General features: G+C 32.8%; 1 protein-coding gene across 3 annotated transcripts in view; it reads right to left on the minus strand.

The window, feature by feature from the left end:
• Positions 1 to 3,200: 3,200 nt before the first annotated feature.
• The window catches only part of LOC112056463 (voltage-dependent calcium channel type D subunit alpha-1-like), a 48,619-nt gene continuing 28,424 nt past the window's right edge, over positions 3,201 to 23,395 (minus strand). For 2 of the 3 annotated variants that reach the window (XM_052889283.1, XM_052889282.1), the window contains 30 exons: positions 23,001 to 23,104; positions 22,583 to 22,718; positions 22,021 to 22,156; positions 21,629 to 21,792; positions 21,278 to 21,365; positions 20,755 to 20,862; positions 19,177 to 19,229; positions 18,689 to 18,826; positions 18,255 to 18,369; positions 17,794 to 17,924; positions 17,574 to 17,718; positions 17,183 to 17,263; positions 16,757 to 16,855; positions 15,989 to 16,015; positions 15,638 to 15,823; positions 15,255 to 15,354; positions 14,471 to 14,649; positions 13,959 to 14,056; positions 13,584 to 13,672; positions 12,898 to 13,038; positions 12,247 to 12,412; positions 9,774 to 9,930; positions 9,046 to 9,136; positions 8,142 to 8,226; positions 7,887 to 7,988; positions 6,382 to 6,422; positions 5,661 to 5,737; positions 4,356 to 4,462; positions 3,891 to 3,951; positions 3,201 to 3,509 (listed from right to left, as the gene is read on the minus strand). In XM_052889283.1, the coding sequence (XP_052745243.1) occupies positions 3,441 to 3,509; positions 3,891 to 3,951; positions 4,356 to 4,462; positions 5,661 to 5,737; positions 6,382 to 6,422; positions 7,887 to 7,988; positions 8,142 to 8,226; positions 9,046 to 9,136; positions 9,774 to 9,930; positions 12,247 to 12,412; positions 12,898 to 13,038; positions 13,584 to 13,672; positions 13,959 to 14,056; positions 14,471 to 14,649; positions 15,255 to 15,354; positions 15,638 to 15,823; positions 15,989 to 16,015; positions 16,757 to 16,855; positions 17,183 to 17,263; positions 17,574 to 17,718; positions 17,794 to 17,924; positions 18,255 to 18,369; positions 18,689 to 18,826; positions 19,177 to 19,229; positions 20,755 to 20,862; positions 21,278 to 21,365; positions 21,629 to 21,792; positions 22,021 to 22,156; positions 22,583 to 22,718; positions 23,001 to 23,104 (3,274 nt within the window). In that variant the 3' untranslated portion in view covers positions 3,201 to 3,440. Of the gene's footprint in view, positions 3,510 to 3,890; positions 3,952 to 4,355; positions 4,463 to 5,660; positions 5,738 to 6,381; positions 6,423 to 7,886; positions 7,989 to 8,141; positions 8,227 to 9,045; positions 9,137 to 9,773; positions 9,931 to 12,246; positions 12,413 to 12,897; positions 13,039 to 13,583; positions 13,673 to 13,958; positions 14,057 to 14,470; positions 14,650 to 15,254; positions 15,355 to 15,637; positions 15,824 to 15,988; positions 16,016 to 16,756; positions 16,856 to 17,182; positions 17,264 to 17,573; positions 17,719 to 17,793; positions 17,925 to 18,254; positions 18,370 to 18,688; positions 18,827 to 19,176; positions 19,230 to 20,754; positions 20,863 to 21,277; positions 21,366 to 21,628; positions 21,793 to 22,020; positions 22,157 to 22,582; positions 22,719 to 23,000; positions 23,105 to 23,395 lie in introns of those variants that run through there. The other variant, XR_008252119.1, reaches the window with a different exon arrangement.

Raw genomic sequence — 23,395 nt, forward strand, 5'->3', positions numbered from 1 at the left:
TATTCTATGACAAGTTAGCCTATAACTGCTATCTCACCAGCAGGTGAGATTATCTCGACAATTGGGTCTTTAATATCAACCTATTAAACTAAAAATCAAATCAACTGAGAAATTTCATTTACCTACTGTATGATAGGTTTGTCACTGGGCACCGCATGACATTTGTAATCTCAATTTCGTACATGTCAACTAGCATACGTCAAAGTTAGTGAATTAGACTGCAGACCTCAGTCAATTTAGAAAATATAAAATCTTAAATTCTATTGTTTTTATATACCAATAGACCAACGGGCGGGGATTAAACCACCACCCCTCGGCGATGAGTCCGACCGCTTTCACCGTTCACAAGGCTATCGTGGTGGGAAATGTAGAAGGCAAACGGCCATGAGGTAGATCTCCAACCCAATGGTCGGACTTCTCAAGGAAACAGGTATCCGCACCTTTTGCACAGTGGCATGCACCTCATAAAGGCAAAAAATGCACTGCCTACACTGAGAAATAAATTAAGAGTCTGTATTGGAGAAGTAAGTTAATAATTTGCGTTATGTACCCTATGTAAGCATGTTGTGTTTGCTTCAAGTAGGCACAATTACGTGAGAATGAGAAGAAGCTATTTTTAATATATGTTAGGTTAAATAATTGTGCCTGTTTAGCAAAAAAAAAGGGTTTTCCATAGTACAATTTTTCATTGATCAATATACAATTGGCACGTATGCATACCCTAGTTAAAAACGTTTATCAAAGCTTCGGGAAAGATGACTCGCCAAGTTGGTAACGAATCATCTTTCACAGTCATGAGAGGCCGACTGAAGAGAAAATATAAAATCCTAAACTGATCCAATCTGGGTATAAAATCCAGGACCTCTGTTGAGCCAACCACCAACTGCCAATCGAAAATTCCTCGTTACCTGCATGCTATACGTATGGTATTGCAGTTAACTTAGGTAGGTATATTTTTATCCCCGTATTCTCAACGGGAACGAAAACAACACGGGTGAAACCGCGGGGCGTCTGCTGTAATGAATAAACACATTTTATTTTTGAAAAATTTATTGGCGATAACAATTTTAGTATACTCCATACAAAATACAACATTCAAATATACTCTTTATCTAAATACATAAAAATTCATACAAACCATGGAAACAAGCAAGTGGCAGTTGACTAGAATTAATTCTAATTATTATAATAAATATTTCTCATACAATAATAATTATATAAATAGCTTTAGGATATACATAAATAATTATTTTTCTAGAAACTAAGTCAGAAAACGAGTTTATGAATAAATCATTTCTCGTGTTAGTAGTAGTTAATGAGCTGACATATTAAATGATAGAAATGAATGGAAGATATTGAAATATTGTGACGACCAAAGATTTTCTACTAGAGATATGTTATGTGCCTACAAAATCGCAGCAAAAAGCGATCCGAATTTTGCAACTCCACAGCGCACACATACACAATTTTTAGATATAATGCTATTTCCTTGTATAGAAATAAAGTATATTCTAGTCTATGAAGATTATTAAACAGTATTTTGTGTTTACTTACAATATACATTTATGTATAGTTATATAGTTTTTACACTTCCTGAACACACAAATCATCTCGATTTGTGCAGATAATATTTAAGTATTATTTGTTTAAATAACTTTCATCGTTTACAATGCTACTAAATGAAATTAAGACAATTGGCCACTTTTGTCCGCCTCAGTTTCGAAGCGCTAGTGACATATCTAATAGTACAAAATCTTTGGTGTCAACCCTACTATAAACTGTAAAGAAGAGGGAATTGTGATGATGACTTTCCTCTCAAACGAAGTTACAAATAAAGAAGTAGATGCAGCAATGCAACCAGAGTTGGAATTCGAACTTGGATCCTTTTGGATATCGATCACATTTTTATTTTTCACGCTTTGATATAGAATTGATTTAGTAATAAATAGAAATATTTAAATACCGAATGAACTACGGAATTATATAAAAAAAAAAATATTATGAGGTATCATATTTTTTAGACACACAATATATATTTTTAGTCTGCCCAAAACTCATTGATGAGTGAGTTTATTCATTTTACAATTTTTAACTAGATTTGAAAGCATGGTCATATGTAGAATCCTTACTCCATAATTAGTGACATGCTATTACTAAAAATCATTTTCAGATACATTATTTATACCTACTACTCGTTTTTACATGTTTAATTAAGATTAATTATTTACTTAATTTTGTATACATTATATAAATCGATTATCGTATAAAAAACTATATATTTGGCACATTTTTTTGTGTAATATTATATTCTTATTTATGTATATAGTTAGCATTTAGATATAAATATCATAATAATATACAGTGTAAGGCACCTTGCCATGCTTCAGTAATATTATAAAGTATGTTCTAAAAATATTAATATTGAATAGTGACATTCTAAAATGCCCTAAGTATTTTTCATAACTTTTTATATATTTATAATAAAAGCATAGATTGCGGAAAATGCAAATACGAAGTAGCGACAGAATTCACAAAAAAAATAATTATAATTATTATAGTAAATGAAATAATTGCGTTATATTTTTATACTATAAAATCTATAAATTAAATTTACTTGAAAATGTACCACAATAAATGATTTTTATTACTATTTTTTTTATACATAACAAAGTTATGTTAGTTAATAAATAGAAAATAATATTCAACTAAACTATAAGAGTTGAAATAAATTGTTAACATTTTTTATAAAAAATAATATAAAATAAAAAGTAAACACTAATTCTGTAAATGTCAAAAAATAAAGATACATGGAAGGACGGATATATTTTAATGCAATATTCTTCCTTTTTCTTGTAAAATGTCGTCCATTCTATTCATAAAACAGTAAACAATCATAAAACAACATACATTAAATAATTTATTATATTGAATAACACATGAAAAACACAAAATATTTATTTATACACTAAAATTGGAAATTTTGCTAAATGGTCATCCCTCTCAAATAAAACTCATTAATTCTAATTAAAAAAATAAAATCTTACATCAGTTTTGAGTAACAATTATAATATTTTTTGAAAAAAAAAAATCTTTTAAGCATACTATACACAATTTAAAAGCCTTAACAATCCTATGAATACGCTTTTTAAATATATTTTTTTTATATCTAGTGTCGTCTAAAAAATTTCAATTCAAAAAAAAAATCATACCTAACAATCCTAAATTTTTAATATATTTTTAGTGTCACTTGAAGCAAATTTAAAAACACCCTCAAAACTGACTTTTAAGGCTAAAAATACCTAAAATATTCCACAAAAAAATCTTCCCGCCTCTTGCCTCAAAGCCGAAGCGCAAAAAAAGCCCAAAAAGGGCACAAACCCGCACGGTTGTCAACCGTGCAGGTGGGAACTGGGAACCAAAACAGAACACAAATATACCCGTTATTTCATTCTCGGAGACTGGACCGGTGGCTGGTGGAAGGGATGGTATCTCCCAGACAATATATTGACCTGGAAAATAAAAAAAAGTGTGTGTCAGCTCCGACGCACGAATGGAGCTTACTCTTTCAGATCGACTGTCTGAATAGGTGTATGTTGCCCCGCAGCATAGGTGGGCTGGGGATAGACTGCGCGGGTGTGAAATCGTGCGAGCGGGGAAGTGAGGTGCATCAAATTCAGACATTATACAGAAAAGAAATTAGATTAGCAATATACAGGGTGCGTATTTTCTTAATTCTCAGGTATACCACGGATTATTTACATGTGGTTAGGCTAATGCCTGATCCCATTATGCCTCTGATAATGAGATTATCTATGGGATATGGACTCGTGCTCAACAATGAGCCGAATATGGTTGTTAATGACAATGATGATGATAAGTGATTGACTTACCACGTTGGCAGGTTCTTCACCGTTATATCTTCGCTCTTGCAATATTATTTGGTTGGCAGCGCTGAAAATGTGGTACCACATTAAAAACGTTTCATCATTAGAGTCATTCAAGATAACTAAGATAAAAGATGTACTGCCTCGTTGAACCAGTGGATATATATAATTCACGAAATCCCGGGTTCGAATCCTGGGTCGGGTTATGAGATGCAGAGTTTACTTGTTAGAATTTGTTGGTGAATTTGAGTGCGATACAAGTCCATTATAGCTCGGCAAGTTCGTTGATGACACTCCCATGATATGCGGGCGACGGGGGGAACGACTGCGCGGGTTGAAGTTATGCGCGTGAGGCATTGCTACCCCCCTCCCGGCCCGCGCGGACCTTTGGGAGTGTTACGAACGAATTTTCCAAGCTATAATTGGTCTGAGAGTCTAGCACACAAGACACAAAGAGTAAGAGCGCCTCACGTGTCCATTTCCTCCTGCGTAAGGTCAAGCGCGTCCTGCATCTCTCGCGCCGTGCTGGCCACGAACTCGCGGTCACAGTACTTGCCCAGCCCCTGCGCCGTCAGCACCTGGACAACAACGACTGTGTAACGCCATCTAGTGATGCTATGACGAACTTACTGTCATGTAAAACGTCATCTAGTGATGCTATGACAAACTTACTGTTACGTATAGCGCTATCTAGTGATGCTATGACGAACTTACTGTTACGTATAGCGCCATCTAGTGATGCTATTGTAGCGTGTAGACTAGAATTAATTAAACGTGTAAGTTAACTGTTAGCGAATGTACTAAAATGTACGTAGTCTTAATGTAAACAATATGGTACAGACACGCATCTCGCTGTCGAGTGTAGATTCATGTAAGATAGTCGATCAGTAAACCTCCTAACGTGAACACGCCTTTTATTTAAATGCCATCTAACCGTAACAACATATTATAACCGGCAAAGTGGTAACCCGATTGCAAACTATGATGAACTATGACACAACAGTATTTTTTTTTATTTCACAACAAGGCATTGCGATACATTTAGCCAGCCATCTGGTAATAATTTATAACAAATTAGCGGACACCCGCGACTGCGTCCATGTGAAAATCAATGTAAACTTTCAACCCCTATGCACTTCACTCACATTCCACTTCCCTTTAGCACCTTTTATAGAACTATATTGAATATAATACATTGTACTTTATGCATTAAAACTCTAAAATGCAGCTAATCAATGAAAGTACAAAGAGAGCTACATGTGATTTCTACGATTTTCCCTCCAAACTTGTAATAGTAATTTAACATACATTAAAAAAACGTATCTATTAAGTAGAGTTAAGTTTAGCGTTATAAATAGTCTGTGATAGTAATGCTAGTTAGAAATATCTGACAACAACATTTCTTACAAGTAACGCCATCTAGTGATGTTTTGAAGAGCTTATTGTAAGTAAGGACAACAAAAGGAAAACAGTCTGCAAATTTAACGCCATCTTGTTGTAGAGACAATAGCACGGAAATGTTTGGTTGGCTGGTGCTCTGTAATACCCGTTACAAATACGTTTCCTGCCAGGCCTTTCACAAAAAGGTATTCGTAGAAGCCCTTAACTATTTTAGTTAGGTGATGCTAATTATACCAACCTCGACTTAATAAATGCTTAAACATATGATGGAAGGTAAAAGACAAAACTGCCTATGGGGTTCTCATTAAAGAAGAGTATACTGAACCCTGATTTTTTGTACTTTTTGGTTTTATAAACTATACTTAAGATACTCACTCGGGTAATAAGGTTCTCTGCTGGATTCTCTACACAATATGGCACATCGAGGTTCTGTCTTGGCGTCCTGTCACGATCTGAAAACACACTCGCTCGTTCAAAATTATGTTTCTCAAAAGTGCGACCTATCATAAAAACTAAAACTATTAAATAATAAAATACAAATTAAAAAAATAAAGCACAAAAATTGCCTTTAAAGTGCGGTTAAATTTAAGTTTCTTATAACTAAGTAACTACCTACCTACTAATAACTATCTACTACATCAAAAAGCTGTTTTTTATTTAAATAGTTTTACTAAAAAAATACATGCTATTAATAATAATAATCATTACGCACGTTATCAAAGAAAAATATCAAGAAAAATATTAATTAATATCAAATTATATCACACATAAGTTAGGTATTATCATTTTTATACATCATTTTATAATTCAGTAAATTAAATTAATTAATTATTATGATTAATTAATTGACTAAATAATATTTTTAGTTTTTTTTTTTATTTATCTAAATGTTTTTTTCTCAACAGTTAATTAATGAGGATGCAAAATCATGCACATCGCACTTTTATTTATTTATTAAAAATACCCAAAAAAAAAATCGAAGTTTACTCAAATATTTGTACGTACAGAACAGTGAAATTAGCACCATAATTCTACATAAAATAAATATAAATAAATAAAACAATACCACATTCACAACACACTAAAACTAACTTACAGCTCTTTCTCATACTCTGGATTAAATCGTTCGACGTTTGTCTGCAAATGTTTTATTTTGTTAAACCATCTTTATTTTGATGCCAGAAACTTTTCATTTGATGAAAAGCCCACAAAAGGCATACTAAAAACTAGTCAATTTTGTAATTAACTTTTGTCTTTTGTGCAATTTATTATTTTCAATATATTAATTAGTTAAAAAAATGAAATTGATTATAATTTAATATGTTTTAAAGTCAAACGGCATCAATATAAAAATATTTTTTCAATGAAACATATTTTCAAAATTTTAATGTGCCATGAAGTGACTGAAATAAAAATACGAGACAACAACGATACACAATACATAGAAAACATTAATATATTATGTGTTATAAAAAAACATTTTATTATACTAAAATTGTATAATAAATAAAATAGGTACATATAAACGCCTTGTGGTGATTCATTTTGGACCATTGAACAGGTTCGAGAGATTCAGGCTAACAAATATTAAGTTTTTGTTCCACAAGAAATTCTCAGTAACAGCCCAGAGTTAGTAATGTTACACCCTCACGGAAAGTATGCTAATTCATCGGTCTCGATCATTATGAATATCATCACTTGATAGTAATGAAGGCGAGCGCTTGGCAGCAATCATACTTGACAGTAAGCGATGATGCAGCCTATGCTGGAACGCACTTGCCTAGAAGATGCCTATTCACTCTGGATTTGAATATACCCATGTTGTACGTGGTAGGGAAAACGAAAGCTGGAAGGACAATCCATAACTTCAAACGAAAAGCTGAAAAGCCTCGTACGAGTCCAGGGGACAACAACTACATATAGATGCAGACATCTGCGATGCCTGGCAGTTCTATGGTAAAACGGTGAAGAAGGAACTAGATCGAAAAGTGAGTGAGCGCACTCTCCGAAATAAATCCTGTAGAAAACCGACATCGCGGACCTAAGCTTAAAATCCTCTTTTGATTATTTCAAAAAAGTTTCGTTTACGACATCGTACCAGAACACTAAATCGCTTTGCGGTACGTCTTTGTCGGTAGGGTGGTAACTAGCTACGGCCGAAGCCTCCCACCAGCCAGACCTGGACCAATCAAGAAAACCTCAATTGGCCCAGCCGGGGATCGTCTCTTTAATTACAATTACCTATCTGTAAGTAAAGAGACTATCGGATTATACGATTCATCATGCCATCAAGAAGTAGATATCTCCTTTACTTAGTGTCTTGGCTGACTTGTTCGGCTCAGACTGAGCTGATACTGACCATTGACTAACGTCAGATCAAGTAATCTCACGTGCCTGCATTAGCGCAGGCAAGTGAGCATACTTGATCGTTAGTGGCTGACATTAGACGACGTCAGAGGCCTGTAACTGGACTTTAAAATCGATTGTTTCAAATGAATGTAAAGGGCCATTAATATATATGAAAGATGATGTAGTGATTTGTACTAGGGAATCATAAGTAAATGAAGCACATATTGGCAGTATTGACTGAGTGGCACTCACTCGATAGCTTTGAATATCCTCTCCGAGTCCTTGCCGTGTAGGAGCGGCTGCATGGCTATCTCCTCGTCTCCGTCACTCTGGTTCCCGTCCTCTTGCTTACTCCTGACCACAGGTAATTAAATTACTGTTAGTAGTTATAAACGTATTTATTAATAAAGTCCTTATGTTAATTTTTCAAGTTACCGACTTCAAAAGACAGAGGAGACTTTTTTATTAAAGTTGTGTAGGTAGTAAATGCTGCATTTAGAAACTCACACGTCATCGTCTGGTGGCAGTTTCCCGTCCAAGCCAAGTTCTCTCTGCATCATTACGCTCAGTGACTGACTGTTCTTCATGGGACCTGTGAAAACAATGCAAACCAAATTCATCTAAAAGGATGTACCTACTGTTTGTGACACTAAAAATAATAAACGTATTTTCTTTATTATGAGGGATTTAACCACAACCACAGGTCATCACTGGCAACACGCACTGTTCGAAGAATTTTGTCTTCAGGCACTGAGGGATTTCGGACGAAGTCTCCCGATTGCGACTCAGCCGAGCTGGATTCAGCGGTTCACCTCTTTCTCGAAATTGGACCTACCTAAATGGACCATATTATGTCCTAGGAGTTTTCGTCTACAATTTCGAGTGCAGCGTTCTCAACTATAACTTGGTGGAGCGATACATGAGCATTATACATTTATGTCGACACCCACCAGGTGGACTGACGACATCAAGCGAGTCGCAGGAATTCGCTGGATACAGGTGGCTCAGTATCGTGATGTTTGGAAGTCCCTACAAAAGGCCCATGTCCTGCAGTGGACGTCCATCGGCTGATATGATGTTGATGATGTATTTTCTTATATAATAATTTATTTATTTTGCTATCAACCGCGAAAAGCCAATGAATCCATGCGACAACGTCACCCAGATCCGACAAAACACTCTCTACGTACGTTTCACCCCGAAACCGGAGCATCCTCAGAAGATGTTGACTCTACAACGTGCAATTGCAAAGTATTGTAGTAAGTAATCCATGTATTTTCATCCTTTCTTCTAAAACGGTACAACGGTTTTGACAGATAATTTTTGAGTTTAAGCAATTCTAACGAACAAAAATCCTTCTAAATATTTATAAGTATATATAGAGAGAAGATCATATCTTGTTGTGACATACCTTTAGGCTTTTTCGGTATCGGAGGTCGGTAGAAGCTCTCCCGCCCCTTCTTGATACTGGTCCACACTGCGCCGAACAAGGTATGGTTACGCTGCAACCAAATATTATATTACTAGCGGACGCCCGCGACTTCGTTCGCCCTTAGACCAGAACCTACAGTAAAAATGGAGTAAGTTCTCCCGTCTTTAAAACATTTCCTTTCACTGCTGTGCTCCTATTGATCATAGCGTGATGAAAAGTATACTATACCTGCCCAGGAGTATGAAGAATAATTGTACTAAGTTTCGTTAAAATCGGAAACTAGTCATGCATACTCCGGCTAGTTTCTGATAGTAGGGTAAGGTAGTTTTTGGCTAGTAGGAAGCTTCGGCTGTGGCTAGTTACCACCCTACCGGCAAAGACGTACTGCCAAGCAATTAAGCGTTCCAATACGATGTCGTGTAGAAAACCGAAGGGGTGCGGATTCATCCTACTCCTAACAAGTTAGCGCCTTCCATTTTAGATTGAATCATCACCTACCATCATATGAGATTGTAGTCAAGGGCTAACTTGCAGATAATAAAGAGGGTACTAGAATGGCAACCCTATAGATATGCATAAGCTAGGCTAGATGGATTAATGCCGCTTCATACAAATAGCTCTCGATTTTGGTAATTAGAAGGCCTTCCTGAAAGTCAGTCTCCAGCAGCAGGCTAAGATATAGGTGGCAAAGATGATGTAACACTTACCCGGTGCATAGGCTCCACCATTTCCGTGACAACCTCATCCAAGTTCCCGGATATAGCTCTCTTTAACTCTGGTCCAGCCTCATGCAAGGTTCGAAGACCAGCTTGCAAGGTCATCTGGTTGTTCTTCATTGCCTCTTGCTCTTTCTTCTTGCGGAATCTGTTTGGTTTTAGTCGTTTTAATAACTTTCATTTAAAAAAAGATTCATCAAAACATCAGCATTCACATAGTAAATGATTGTGCTATTTAAATCTAGATTCAAAACCATGCTTCAAATTCAAAATTTATGAAATGTTCCTAAAATTCGTGAATACAATGACAATTGGACAGTTAACTTTTAATTTCGTATTTATAGTATTTAGTATGAGGTTCGCAAATGTAATTCAAATTCAAACGCAAATTCTTAAATAGGCTTAGAAATCTTTTGAAACATCAAGTATGTCTATTTGTATAGTAACTCTACCATAGCTTCTCTTAATTGCTCTTTAAAAATCCGCATCATATCATCATCAATATCAAGACTTAAGATGTGATAGAATATGAAATGAAATAAAATATTCAAATAGTTTCAGAAAGGAACCTTAGAAATAGCCTTGTTTAAAACTTAATTGAAACAACTGAGCAGGTTTCTATTAAAGTGTATGAAAGCAAAAATCAATAAACAAAACAAAATATAATAATATTTGTGAAACAAATAAAATAAAAACTCTATCCCAAAAGCATATCTTCTCTATGTTAGTGATGATTATTATTATTTATCTTTGCACGATTCTTATCTCAAAATCACAAACATTGACAGCAAGAGCAAGTAAATATAAAAAGAAAGAAATATATTTATTAGCGTTAATAAATAAAAGGTAATGGTCCATTGAAGAAATATCTCAGTGCCATATATTATAAAATGAAAAAAATGCTAAGGATAAAAATGTAATCTCAATTTTTGGTATACAAGATGGTCAAGTTTTGACAGCAAAGCTAATTTATTTTTTGTAAGCAGGGATGCCTGCCCCTGTAGTAGGTGCTATTTTTTTAAGAATGATATATCTAAGCACAAATATGTTGAAAATTGGTGCGGTTTGAAAGCAATTGTGAGTACGACAGAAAAGTTAAACTACATAGAGAAAACATGCTTTGAAATAGTCTTTATAGGTAAAATAGGAAAGTCATGCTCTTAACTAGAATGTTCAAATAGTTTCAAAATATACTGTGAAAGTAAAACAGAATTTAAAACCATACAAGTACAAATTTTGAAACAGATACATTGTATTAAATGCAAAATATTATAATAAAATATCATTAAGATGATAACATACAGTAATATATATTAACTAGATAAAAATATATACATTAGATAATACAATATGGTTTAGGAATGATAATAAATAATTTGAATATAAAAATATCAATAACAGTTGTATGATTTTAAATCTTCATTAAAGTATAACTTCAATAAACAAACGAGGAAATAACTCTTGAAAAAACAAGCAAAATTCTTGGCACTAAAACGTCATAACTGTACGCCAAGAATTAAGCAAGCATAAAAATACAGCGTTCTTAGAAATTGGTTGCTTAAAAGTTGAGTGTTGACTTACGCATGGTTCCTATAAAAATAGAAATAATACTGTTAATTTTAGCTATTAGTACTAAATACGAAATACAACTACTGACACTAGACATATACTAGCTACTGTAATATGTTCTTCAAAAATTTTCAATTAAAACAGTTCTTACAAAATCAGTAATCGAATATTACAAAGTAAATAAATAAATCATGGAAATAGTAATAAAAGTAAAAATGGAGATAAGGTTAGATGGAACATAAAATGAAATGCCTACGTGAAATCTTTCAAAACAAATATCAACAATAAAAGTAATAAGTAAATATTTTAAATGCAAAAGGTGCTTTTGATATCACAGGATACGAAAATTTTTAAAAGAACATTATTTTCACATAATATACTACTATATCAATAATAATTATAAAATAATCAAATAATAGTTATTATAATTGCATACTCAATAATAATTTTAAAACGTTCAGCCAAATACATTAAGACATAGAACATACTGAAGCAATACTGGAAGATAAATTTCTTATAATAGCAGCAAATTACAAATACTGTCCAAATAAAATACACCACAGTAATAACTTTCTAAAATGTATAAATCAATCTATCGAAAATATAGTAATTTAAATAGCTCGAAATTTTTTGGAAAAGAATAAATGTGAGTTGATCAAAATAAAATTGGAACAAAACCAGAAAAATTGAGGTTTAATTGATTTTTATTTTTATTTCAATGTTTTTGATCATACGTGATAAAAAAATTAACTGTCAAAATAACAGGTTCCTCAGACTCCTTAAAGTCATAAATGTATTACTGCTAAAATTGAATTCAATTACTGAAAAACAAAGCGAGAAAAGATCCCTTCATGTCTGTGATCTTGGCATAAGGAAAGCTCAACAGAATAGATACCTTCTAAAGTAGTCCTGGATGAGGAATGTCGCGTAGAATTTACCAACTGTGATCTCATTTGGATCCCCAGGAGGTGGCACCACTTGATCTAGAAGCTTCGGAGAAGTACGCTTCCAGATTTTCTTGATGATTGCTCGTAGCTCAGTGTTACACGTGTCTATTACTCCTGTGTTATGAAAAAACAGTAAAAGTTACAAAAATATCGAATCAAACGAAAGTGAAATCACAAAATCGCGATTGCATAAAAAGACACGTGAATACCTTTTGTCACTTTCACAACTGAGAGTTATAAATTTCGAGGATTTGGCCAGTAAAGTGTATCAAACAATACATACATATCTAAATATGATCGTAAAATTCTCTTCTTCTCGTCTTTTTTGATAGTTGAGTAAAAAGAGAGATTAAAGAGTTGAAATTAATATAATTACAAATAAAAGTAAAGAAGCTTTATAACTATTTATGGACGTTTAGTTCTACATTTTCTAATCTTTACAAAAAAGGCAACAAAAACTTAAAACATTGCTAGGGAATACGAAATTCTTTGCACGACGAATGCTGTAAATGTGAGAGAATGACTATAAAAATCAATATTGTAAATATGTTTAACAATAAATCTTAGATCTATCAAGACATATATTCCTAGTATTGTACCTGAAGTTTTGATTTGCAGCTGCGTCCTTACTACAGCAAACAACGTAGCATTGAAGTTCACAGTACCGTCAGAGTTGAGCGGCATATTCATGGACACCAGCCGCTTGCACGCCGTCCTGTGCGGGCACAGCTTGCCGAAACCTAAGGACAACGTTAAACATTTTTTGTCAAAGCATTCAAGAACATCGGAAAGTCTATAGTCTCAATAGCTCAACGCTAAGAACTCATCACCAAGGGGTGGTGATGAGTTGACCGCCCCGTTAGCCGATTGTTGTACCCACTCCTAAAACAGTCTTTCCCGACTAGTTGGAGGGGAATAGGGAAAATTGGTCATATATAAAAATTAAAAGATATAGCAAATTATCTTTTTTGAAAAAAATAATTTTTTTTTGGCAAAACATTCAAGAACATCAAATAGTCACGAGAGCACAACAGAACGACAACGTGGTATTTACGTAACTCTGGTCCATAAGCAGCAGCCTTTACATACATTTTGATTCCAAATTTAAAAATTGTAACTTTCATGTATTTAAAATAAAATTCGTATTCGGCAAGCTTAAGGGTAAAGGGGTCCATGGGGTCCTATACTAATATCTGTGAAGTCTGTATGCTGGTCTCATATTTACATATCAAGTCCATAATAATTCTCATTAATATCATAAACAAAATTTTGTTTGGTAACAAACCTAATGGTGGACTTATTTTTCGTAGTAAGGTCACGACGTCCAAGTGTTTGATCCTCCCTTTGGCATCAGGGTCGTATTCACTCCATAGCCTGAAATTATCAATATACAGTTCAAACTCTATGACATTGATTTACATTTTGAACAATTTAGAAACTTGTTTTTGATTAACCAACGCTCCTTCAGTTTTCCACACAAATACATTTTTCAAACGACAACAAAGCCAAACCACATTTCGAAAATAATTAAGATCTATACCATATCTCTGATACTTCTGTGAATCGGACCAGTAGATAAGAATAAAGTAAATCTTTAACCATTTGTCATGATAGCTAAATACTTAAGAATCTATGGCAAAAGTATTTTGAAGATTCTCACCTCACAAACTCGTCTAAGTGATGAGGCCCAAGAATAGACCAGTCCCTCGTCAAGTAGTCAAAGTTATCCATGATGACGGCCACGAACAAGTTGATGATCTGGAAAGGAAATATCACTACAGAAAAAAAAATAATGAATGAACAGGGCAATAGAGATAAACTAATTATAATAAAACAAATACTAAACTTGATGATGATGTTATCATAGAATTAAAAGAGCTAAATGAAACTCTAGTGTAGAATACTTTATACATTTTCTATTAATGAAGTGAAATAAATATAATATCCGTGAAAACCAGGGAATGTTTCCATATTCTTCTCCAACTTTACACTAGAGAAGTGTTTTTAGAGAACAACAAAATAAATCAAGAAATTTTAGTTAAAATATAGTAATTTTCATTATTAATTTGCTTTACTGACATACGAAAAATGCTATTGTTATTAATATGATGTTTATTATAGTTAGTGGATAGGCCAGTTGGTCAGGCTATAGGTATAATAAAAGTTACTCACCAGAAATGTACAAAGCAAAGAGAAAGATATAAAATACGGGTACGCGAGTCTACTAGAACAGTTGTTGTCGTCCGCATCAGTTGCATTGTAGTTGTCTGCGTGAATACAGCCGGGGGGCTCCCCTGGACGTTCATCTTCATTGGGAGATAATGCCATCATTATCTCTTGCCATGCTTCACCTATTGGAATATTTGTTTTTGATTTATTTATATCTATAATCTAAGCTATTCTTGAAAACTATTACAACAGCAGTGATTTTACTATTACAACGACTCGATAGTCGTTTCCGTAAATTGTTTTACAGCGAAAAGCTTTCACTTGGCTATTGCATCAAGGCTCGGGTATAGAAGGCAATAAATAGGCGCGTACTATGATATTCCTTACTCTGAAGTCCTGAAGAACGCCGGTTATCTGAGCACTCAAAAGCTTTACAAGCGGGGGAACGAATTTTAATAAATAGAAATAGTGTTTATAAACTTTTATCAAAACTGTTTAACAATAAACAAAAACGTTTGTAAAAACATGAGAGTTTCTAATAAAAAATACAGTTAACAAAAATCATAAATCATTTGATTATTATTAGTATTATTTTTTATTTGTATAAATGTAATTGTTGCACCTATACTTGGCAGATTGTGATTGTGCCTCACCAATTGAACAACTGTACATTACCGCATTCTGACAATAAATGATTTTTGATACCGTAACTCTATCGCGTCTACCGTTGTTACTCTATCAACGTCTAAAACAAATTCTAAGGAGTCCAATATAACATTAAGTTTACCTGTAGCTGATCTGAATAGTACCATCAATGCCCCACCAAATGTTTGGAAGTTGTTGTTTGATGTAATAACTTCACCGTCCTCTGCTATTTTACCGAATAACTGTAAAACAATACGAAATTATTAACAATTTAGCTTAACTGAGAGCTTTTCTACAAGTACAGATAATTTATGATCATATGAGTAAGTATTAAGAATAAAATGGTAGTGTAGGTGGTTTATTTAATCTATGTCTATACCTGAGTTATAAGTACAGAACCTGTAGCCATGTGGCACGTTGATTCCCTTTCTACAAACGCTAACGCGTCCAAAACTAACATAATTTGACATTGGAATTAAAAAAAACCAACATTAGCCTCAATAAACAAAAAAAAACAGAACTCACCTGCATGCCTACGACAGCGTAGATGAAGAACAACAACACAATCAACAAGGCAACGTAAGGTAGAGCTTGAAAAGACTTGATGAAAGTCCACAGCAATGTCCTGATCCTTTCGCCTCTTGAGAGTAGTTTTATGAGACGCATCGCTCGAAACAGACGGAAGAATGTGATATATTTCAATAAGCTACCCTAAAACATAAACATACATAAATTAATATAGGTAATCCAAGTTGGAAGCGACGTGGATTAAAATCAAAAATTTTGTAACAGTGCAATTAAAAAATAATAAATAAAAATAAAATTGCTTGTAAAAATCTAGTAATTTAATAATAATTAGTAACGAAAAGTACTTACCTCTTTATTTTGGGTAATGATGCTGAGCTGTAAAAACAAAGAATAGATTTAGCAATTATAATATTTTCACTAAAATATTTCATATTTCTTAGGGTTCCGAACATACGTAGTACAAAAACGGAAGCCTTATAATATCACTCGCGCACATTTTAATCTCTATCTATTTTCTCCGAATGTACTGGACTAATCCAGTAATACACATATAAACCCTAATAAATTCTCTAAAGAAATAAATTCTCGTGACCCAAATACAATTATTTTACAAACTTGATCGTGTGTTACATCAAATGAAAGGTCTTAATTTATGAAGATTGTTTTTAGAATTAATTAGCTTTCAAGGATGATGACTAGGTTTAAATATATTCATTTTTATGATACATTCGTGTAAATAACAGCAATATAAACTAATTTATACATAAGAAGCAAAGATTGCCTGGATATTTGCAAAATTAATAAGATTATACAATCTTAAAAATCTATTTTAAATCTTTTATCGTTATTAGATGAAAATTCATACAGTTCTTGCTTCCTTATATTAAATGTGACATTTTTCAATATGTGATAAATCATTTAATATTGTGCCTACCAACTTGCATATTATTATAAAACCTATTCATCAAAACTAATGTTAAATTTTAGTCTACAATCTGCAAGCCTGAAAGTTATATAATTAGGTACAATTTCAGGTCAGTTTTCAAAATAATGATAGATTAACAATAACATTTATTATTGTTTATACACTATTCATTTTATATTTATTATACTTACATCTGTTCTATTTTCATTAACTTGTGTAACAACAATGTCAATGATACTACCGACCACCAGAATAAAATCAGTGGTATTCCAAGCGTCGCCGAAGTAATTCTGAAAGTAAACATACGATCATTAAAATAATGTGGATTTTGAAAAATTAAACTTTGTTTCAAGTTCCACCATTGTGAAGAAATTGTAAAATTTATAAAGCTATCTATTGTTAATTTGCATTTTCTCAATAATATTAAGAAAATCTACAAAATTTACAAAAAACCGAACCCTAGAATTTGGATGTACGATGAAGATATAGAAAATATTCTTCGAGAGAAATATTCAGATCTATAATATATGTATAGGTAATTTGGACCATGGTGTAGGTGGATTTTTGTGTATCAGTTGATAAAAGAATGAAGAAAATAATAAAAAATAGAAGATTACCTTAAATCTAAATGCCGATAGTTTGAACACAAACTCTAACATGAACACCGTTGTAAGAAGCATGTTTAAATAATCGAGGACCTGAAATATTTTCAACATTTAAAAAACGATTTTTATCAAGTAGTTAGTAGAAACAATATTTACTTTGGACTCAAATTCAGAAATTAAGATTATCGTAGCCACAATTATACTAAACATACATATACACGTATACAAATACATTTATCTTATAAAGATTTATTGTTTCTTTTATATCTAGAGAACGAAGTACGCCAAGGAAGGGTCTTCGCTCCGCATATGTTGCTTATTTACGTTAAAGTTATTTAGGGAGCTATATACCACGTAGGTTTACACATTTTATAAATCTGATAGTATTGGAAGTAAATTATACCTTCTTATAATTAATATCAGCGTCATGGTACTTCATCATGAGGGCGACGGTGTTCAGGACGATAAAGAAGAATATGACGTACTCAAACCGCTGCGACGTCACGAACCACCACGTCTTATATTGGATGCGGTGCTTTGGAATGTATCTGAACACAGAGATAAGAATACACTTTATGATGATATTTAAATTGAAACTTTTGTTTTCTATAAAATATACATACCTTCTAACAGGTTTAGCTTTTAAAGCAAACTCAATACAATTTCTCTGGTTCTTATCAAGCTCACAATCCTTGAACTCCTGTTCACCTTCCTTTTGGAACGTTACTATGACGAAACCGACGAAAATGTTTACCTTGAAGAAACAAACAATGTATATTATATAAAAATATTTAAAGAAGCTTTTGCTTGACTTTTAGATCAAAAATCGGATACAGAAAGCAATGGCCTTCATACGGCACATTCATGTTTTCGACCACATTTTTATTTAATAACTAAGAAAATAAAAAAAAATGTATATTAAAAAATAAGAAACGAAAAATTTTAATTCTAATTCTAAGCACACCAGTACTTTCAATTAAAAAAAAAGTAAAAATAACATATACATGTGCCGTAGTATACATTAAGAAAGTTATTTTTGAAGTTTTAATTGTTTAAATAATCTAATTCTATAATTCTAACTCACCATGAAGAATGCTATGACAATAATGTAGCTAATATAGAAAAATGCAACCAATGGCCTGGAATTTTCCACTGGACCGTGGTTTTCTAAATTGGAGTCCATTGAAGTAGACAGCAACCTACAAAAATTGTATATATTTATCTGTTAAAAAAGTGGTACTTATTTTATACATGGAATATATTCAGAATAAAAATGTATTTTACAAAGCAATATTAGAACAACTGCTATAAATAAGATAAATCCAGAATGTGAGTTTGTTTATTTATTTTTCACATAAGACAAATGGATTGGCTGAAAGAAGCAGGTTTCCTTGCATTCTACAAAGTCGTTCAAATGACAAAAACCCCATGGAGGAGTTAAGGTTACTTGCCATTGTCATGATAAAGTGAGAAATACAAAAATGATTAAAAAGAAATACTAATAAAGACTTTACTCACCCTGGCCAACCCTCAAAAGTGGATACAGTGAACAAAGTCAACATTCCTCTGAGGACGTTGTCAAAGTTGAATTTGTAGTTCACCCACTGCCGATTCTCGATTTTGAGCTCCCCATTTTTATATACCAAATACGTGCCCCTGGAAAAATTTGTTAATGTTTGATCAGCCATCTTTGTTAACTATACTAGGTAAACTTAGCTGAACTGGCCAATAATAAGAATATAACTAATTAATAAATTGCATGTTTTCATCAATTGTTAAATCTTGACTGTGCCCAACCTCTGTAGTCTTGTTTAGTGACCTGTGTATGTATTGTTAAAGTACTATTATAACACGGTGAGTACACACATTCACATTGTGCTTGTATAGTGTCTACAATAAGCATAAGATGTGCGACAATTTCAGTGCAAATTTCAGTTTATCATTAATTCATAAATTGTAAATAAGGGAGTAATTTTACATACCAATAAAACATTCAAAATACTTACTGACACTCAACAGACGTTACTTTAGTTATATCTGTGCATCTATAGAATTTTCCCTGAAAACAGACTTGCATTAAAATTTAAAGACTGTCAGGAGATATAGTTTTAAACAGAATGTAAGAAAAATCTTCAAATCACCTGACCTCGCCTCATTTCTCAATGGGAAAGCTAAGCAAAAGAATAATTAGCACAATATAATAGTTAAACATTGCGAAATCTTATTATAGATAGTTTCAAACATTTACATACTCGAACTTTATTATGCTTTTATTAAATCTTAATGGGCAAAAGTGTACATAGTCCATATAACAATTTAATAAATTATTTTTACAAGCTATATATTATATTGTATTTATAAGTAGATTTCGTCGTAGTAGTCGTGTCTGTCTCAATCTTAAAAGCGTGTGGGTGTTATACGAGGAGTTCATTTAAGACCACGTTTTCTCAATATGGGTAAAGATGGCTTATTTATTATAATAACTCAAATAAACAGATAAACATGCGTACAACGTTGCGTTGCGTAAAACATGATTAAACATGGAATTATTTCTAGTTTAACGAGGATAATATTAAATATACTTATGCATAGCACAAATAGATAACACTGTACGAGCAGATGAATGAAACTATCGAGACATTGATACGAGTAGAAGCTACCAACAAAATAGTACGTGTACCTTAAACAATTGTATGCCCACAACAGCAAACATAAATTGTAACATGTGGTTTATAACAAGTATATTGCCAATCGATTTTATGGAAGCGAACACACACTTGACGACATACTGTTAACGACAAAGTACAAAACACACACAATAATGCAACAAAAGTATTAAAACGCAAACACAAACAGAGTTACGTTACCGGGTCACAGTGTATCAATAATCCCAAAGTGTGTGGTTGTGTACATGTTGCGTGGAATATTTTTGTGTAGAAAAAAAACAAAAAGAACACAATAGGTTAACACTTGTCGTAAAATAAAAAATAATGCCTACTTACATGGCGTTAGTTCACCAGGTCATGGACAATAAATTAAACAAATCAAAAACTGCCAGTGTCCTGATCTGACTGTGTATAAAATCAAACCACAAAAAAGGGTAACCCAAAAAAAAATAACCAAGTCAGAGTAATATGTAGGTACCTCACTCCCTGTACTCGAGTGAAAATGTCCAGGTAGGGTTGGTGCAAAAGAAACACATTAAAGCCCTTCATCTGAGTCCAAAAAATCACAAATCAAAAAAGGCTCTCTCATGAAAACAGCACACAACACCTTTGGGCTTGTTTTATTATGGAAAAATCAAAACATGCATTCACCTACAAAGCGAATTTTTGGACCCACAGTCAAGCAAAAAATCAGGTTAGTATACTAGTTCTTGAAACACTTAAAAAGCCTCACACACACGAAACGAAATCAGATGACTTATTACCGAATAAAGAAATTTCATTCAAAACTGAACTAAAAGTCAGTGTGCAAAATACTTACTTCCAATTAAAGTGATTTTTAATAATTTTAAAGTACCCAAAGGTGTCGTTGATAATAAAAATACAAATAATGAGTTCTGAAATAATTTTGTTCCCTACCTTGAACATTTGCACCCCCATTACAGCGAACATGAATTGTAGAAGATTTGTCACCAGCAAAATGTTGCCTATCGTTTTAATAGCAACGATCACGCACTGAACTACGTGCTAGAAATCGACAAAAACATCCTTTTACTACTTAAACTAAACTACAAACCGTGAAAACGCAACAATACTACATAGATTTTGAAATCGGCTCAAAAATAAATAGCATTCTCTTTGCAAACCTGGACTAAGCAGAATCTATTGTGATTTGCTGCGTATGAAAAATACAAATTTTAAGTAAGTAATGTTTTAAGTTTTAAAATCGGTTCAGTAAGAAAATATTAATGGAATCTATCACTCAAATAATAGTTTATTTCAAAACTTTGAATGAAAACAATAGTTTATTTCGAAACGTTCCTGAAGATATATTTGAATGCTTTTATAAATTATCATAAGAAGACTTGGACTTATTAGAGCTTAACTGAGCTTATTAGCTAATGTCTTAGAAGTAAGTAAAATTAACTATGAATTTACATACCTTCAATCCTTTAGCTCTGTTGATGGCTCTAAGAGGTCTGAGAACTCGAAACACTCTCAAGATTTTGATGGATGATACCGTTTTTGATCTGTGTAACAAAAGAAAATATATAAAATTTAGGTTAGGGTAAGTTATGTCACTAGCGTGGGATTCAGTATTTATAAGTACGAATTCAATAAATCCGAAAACAGTATGAAAATTTCATTACTACGGGTAGTTACTGATACTAGAATTTGTAAACAGACAAAATATTAGATTAAATTTTTCTGATAATTTTGTCAATATGATAATGTTTATATAATAATGTTTATATAATAAAATAAAACACAGTTTACTGTTTATGACCCTTACCCACTAACAGAGACGAGGGAAACAATCACGACAAGAAGATCGAGGAGGTTGAAAGCAGATCTGCAGAAGGAATCCTTGTGGAGGATGAAGCCGTATGTTACAAGCTTCAATAGCAATTCTAAAGTAAATACAGCTGTAAAGAAGTAGTCGATTTTCCGAAGAATCTGCAACAAATAATATTAAATATTAATTTACTAATAACATTGATTCAATGGAGACATTTAAAGCAGTTTGTTATGATTGAGAATTTTGTAGTTACCTACAGTTTCGGTATAATTGTATAAAAGTAATTCAGAACAAATATATTGTATTGCTTCATATGCAATAAACTGAAGAAGAAGTTCAATATGTATAATATTATGTTCTTGATCTATCAGCATTAATTCAATTACCTCACTCATGGTCTCATATTCCTTCTTCCCAACAGGATCTTCCATTGCCAACATGACAGACGATGCCAAAATACAAAGCAGAATCATGTTCCTAAACCAGGAATTGTTCTGGATTTTGTAACATGTCACACGGAACCTAAAATATTTACACAACATTAGTGTGTTTCGTTAAAAAAAACCAGAAATTGACATTAAAACCGATAGGTACTAGAGGAATAAGAAAACTATGAAAACAGACTGTACATTAGTTTTGAGTGACTGATTTCTTTAATTGAATATACTAATGAAACATGGTATGTAAGTAACACTAGTTAATGCAAAAATTATGTGTTTATCTCTCGTATATAAATGTAAAAGGTCATCATGAAATTTCGAAAATCACTTGTCGTACAAAGATGAAATTAGGTAGGGTAATAGTAGACGTCAGCTAAGAACGGATTTTGCGTAGGCCTGATTAAAGAGGTCTAAGGGCGGACGAAGTTGCGGGCGTCCACTAGTAATATATAAGGGTTACAAGAAAACTTGCATTGACTAGTTCTAGTCTAATTATTGATATAATTACCAATTAGTTTTAGAAAATATGAAGAAACTGCTTCCATCTGGTATAGGCTTCTCCTCTGTTTTGATCTCCACTTCTGATAATCGACGCGGTCGAGCCGACACTTTAGGCGTTGGCGATTCTGCTTTCAGTATATCGCCTGAATAAAAAAGTTAGTGGTTGGAACGATACAAATTAATAATATTTAAGGGAAAGTAGAGTGCTAGATTCGTCTTAATCCAATAATAGAGTAAATGTGAAGCTTCAGGATGTTTATGCATAAGTCTATAAATCAAATAAAATAAATAATGAAGCATATGATAAAAAATATGAAGTATATGATAAACTTGAATGAAAAATTAAATTAATCACAATTGTTTCTTATTGCTGTTTTTACTTAGACCCGTAATTTTATACACTTATTAATATTGCCCTTACTTACCATTTTCCTTTTTCTCAGTAGTGACTAAAATATCGTTAACATCTGCTTCATCCACTTGTTCCATATCTTCTTCTGATCCAGTTTCCTCATATTCGTGTTCAGATCTGAATGAAATTTTATTATTGAAGTTTAGAAAATTTAAATATAACATCGTTAGTTAACAATTGACTAAAAAACTATGAATATACTTTGACAGCCCCGTGGCGCAGTGGGCAGTGACCCTGCTTTCTGCATCCACGGCCGTGGGTTCGATTCCCACAACTGGAAAATATTTGTGTGATGAGCATGGGTGTTTTCCAGTGTCTGTGTGTATTTGTACATTATATAAGTATTTATATGTATACTATGCACAAAAATTAAGGGAGCAGAAAAAAAATCCAAATTTTTGGGGGATT

The sequence above is a fragment of the Bicyclus anynana genome, chromosome 25, assembly GCF_947172395.1.
Source record: "Bicyclus anynana chromosome 25, ilBicAnyn1.1, whole genome shotgun sequence".
Classification (NCBI taxonomy): domain Eukaryota; kingdom Metazoa; phylum Arthropoda; class Insecta; order Lepidoptera; family Nymphalidae; genus Bicyclus; species Bicyclus anynana.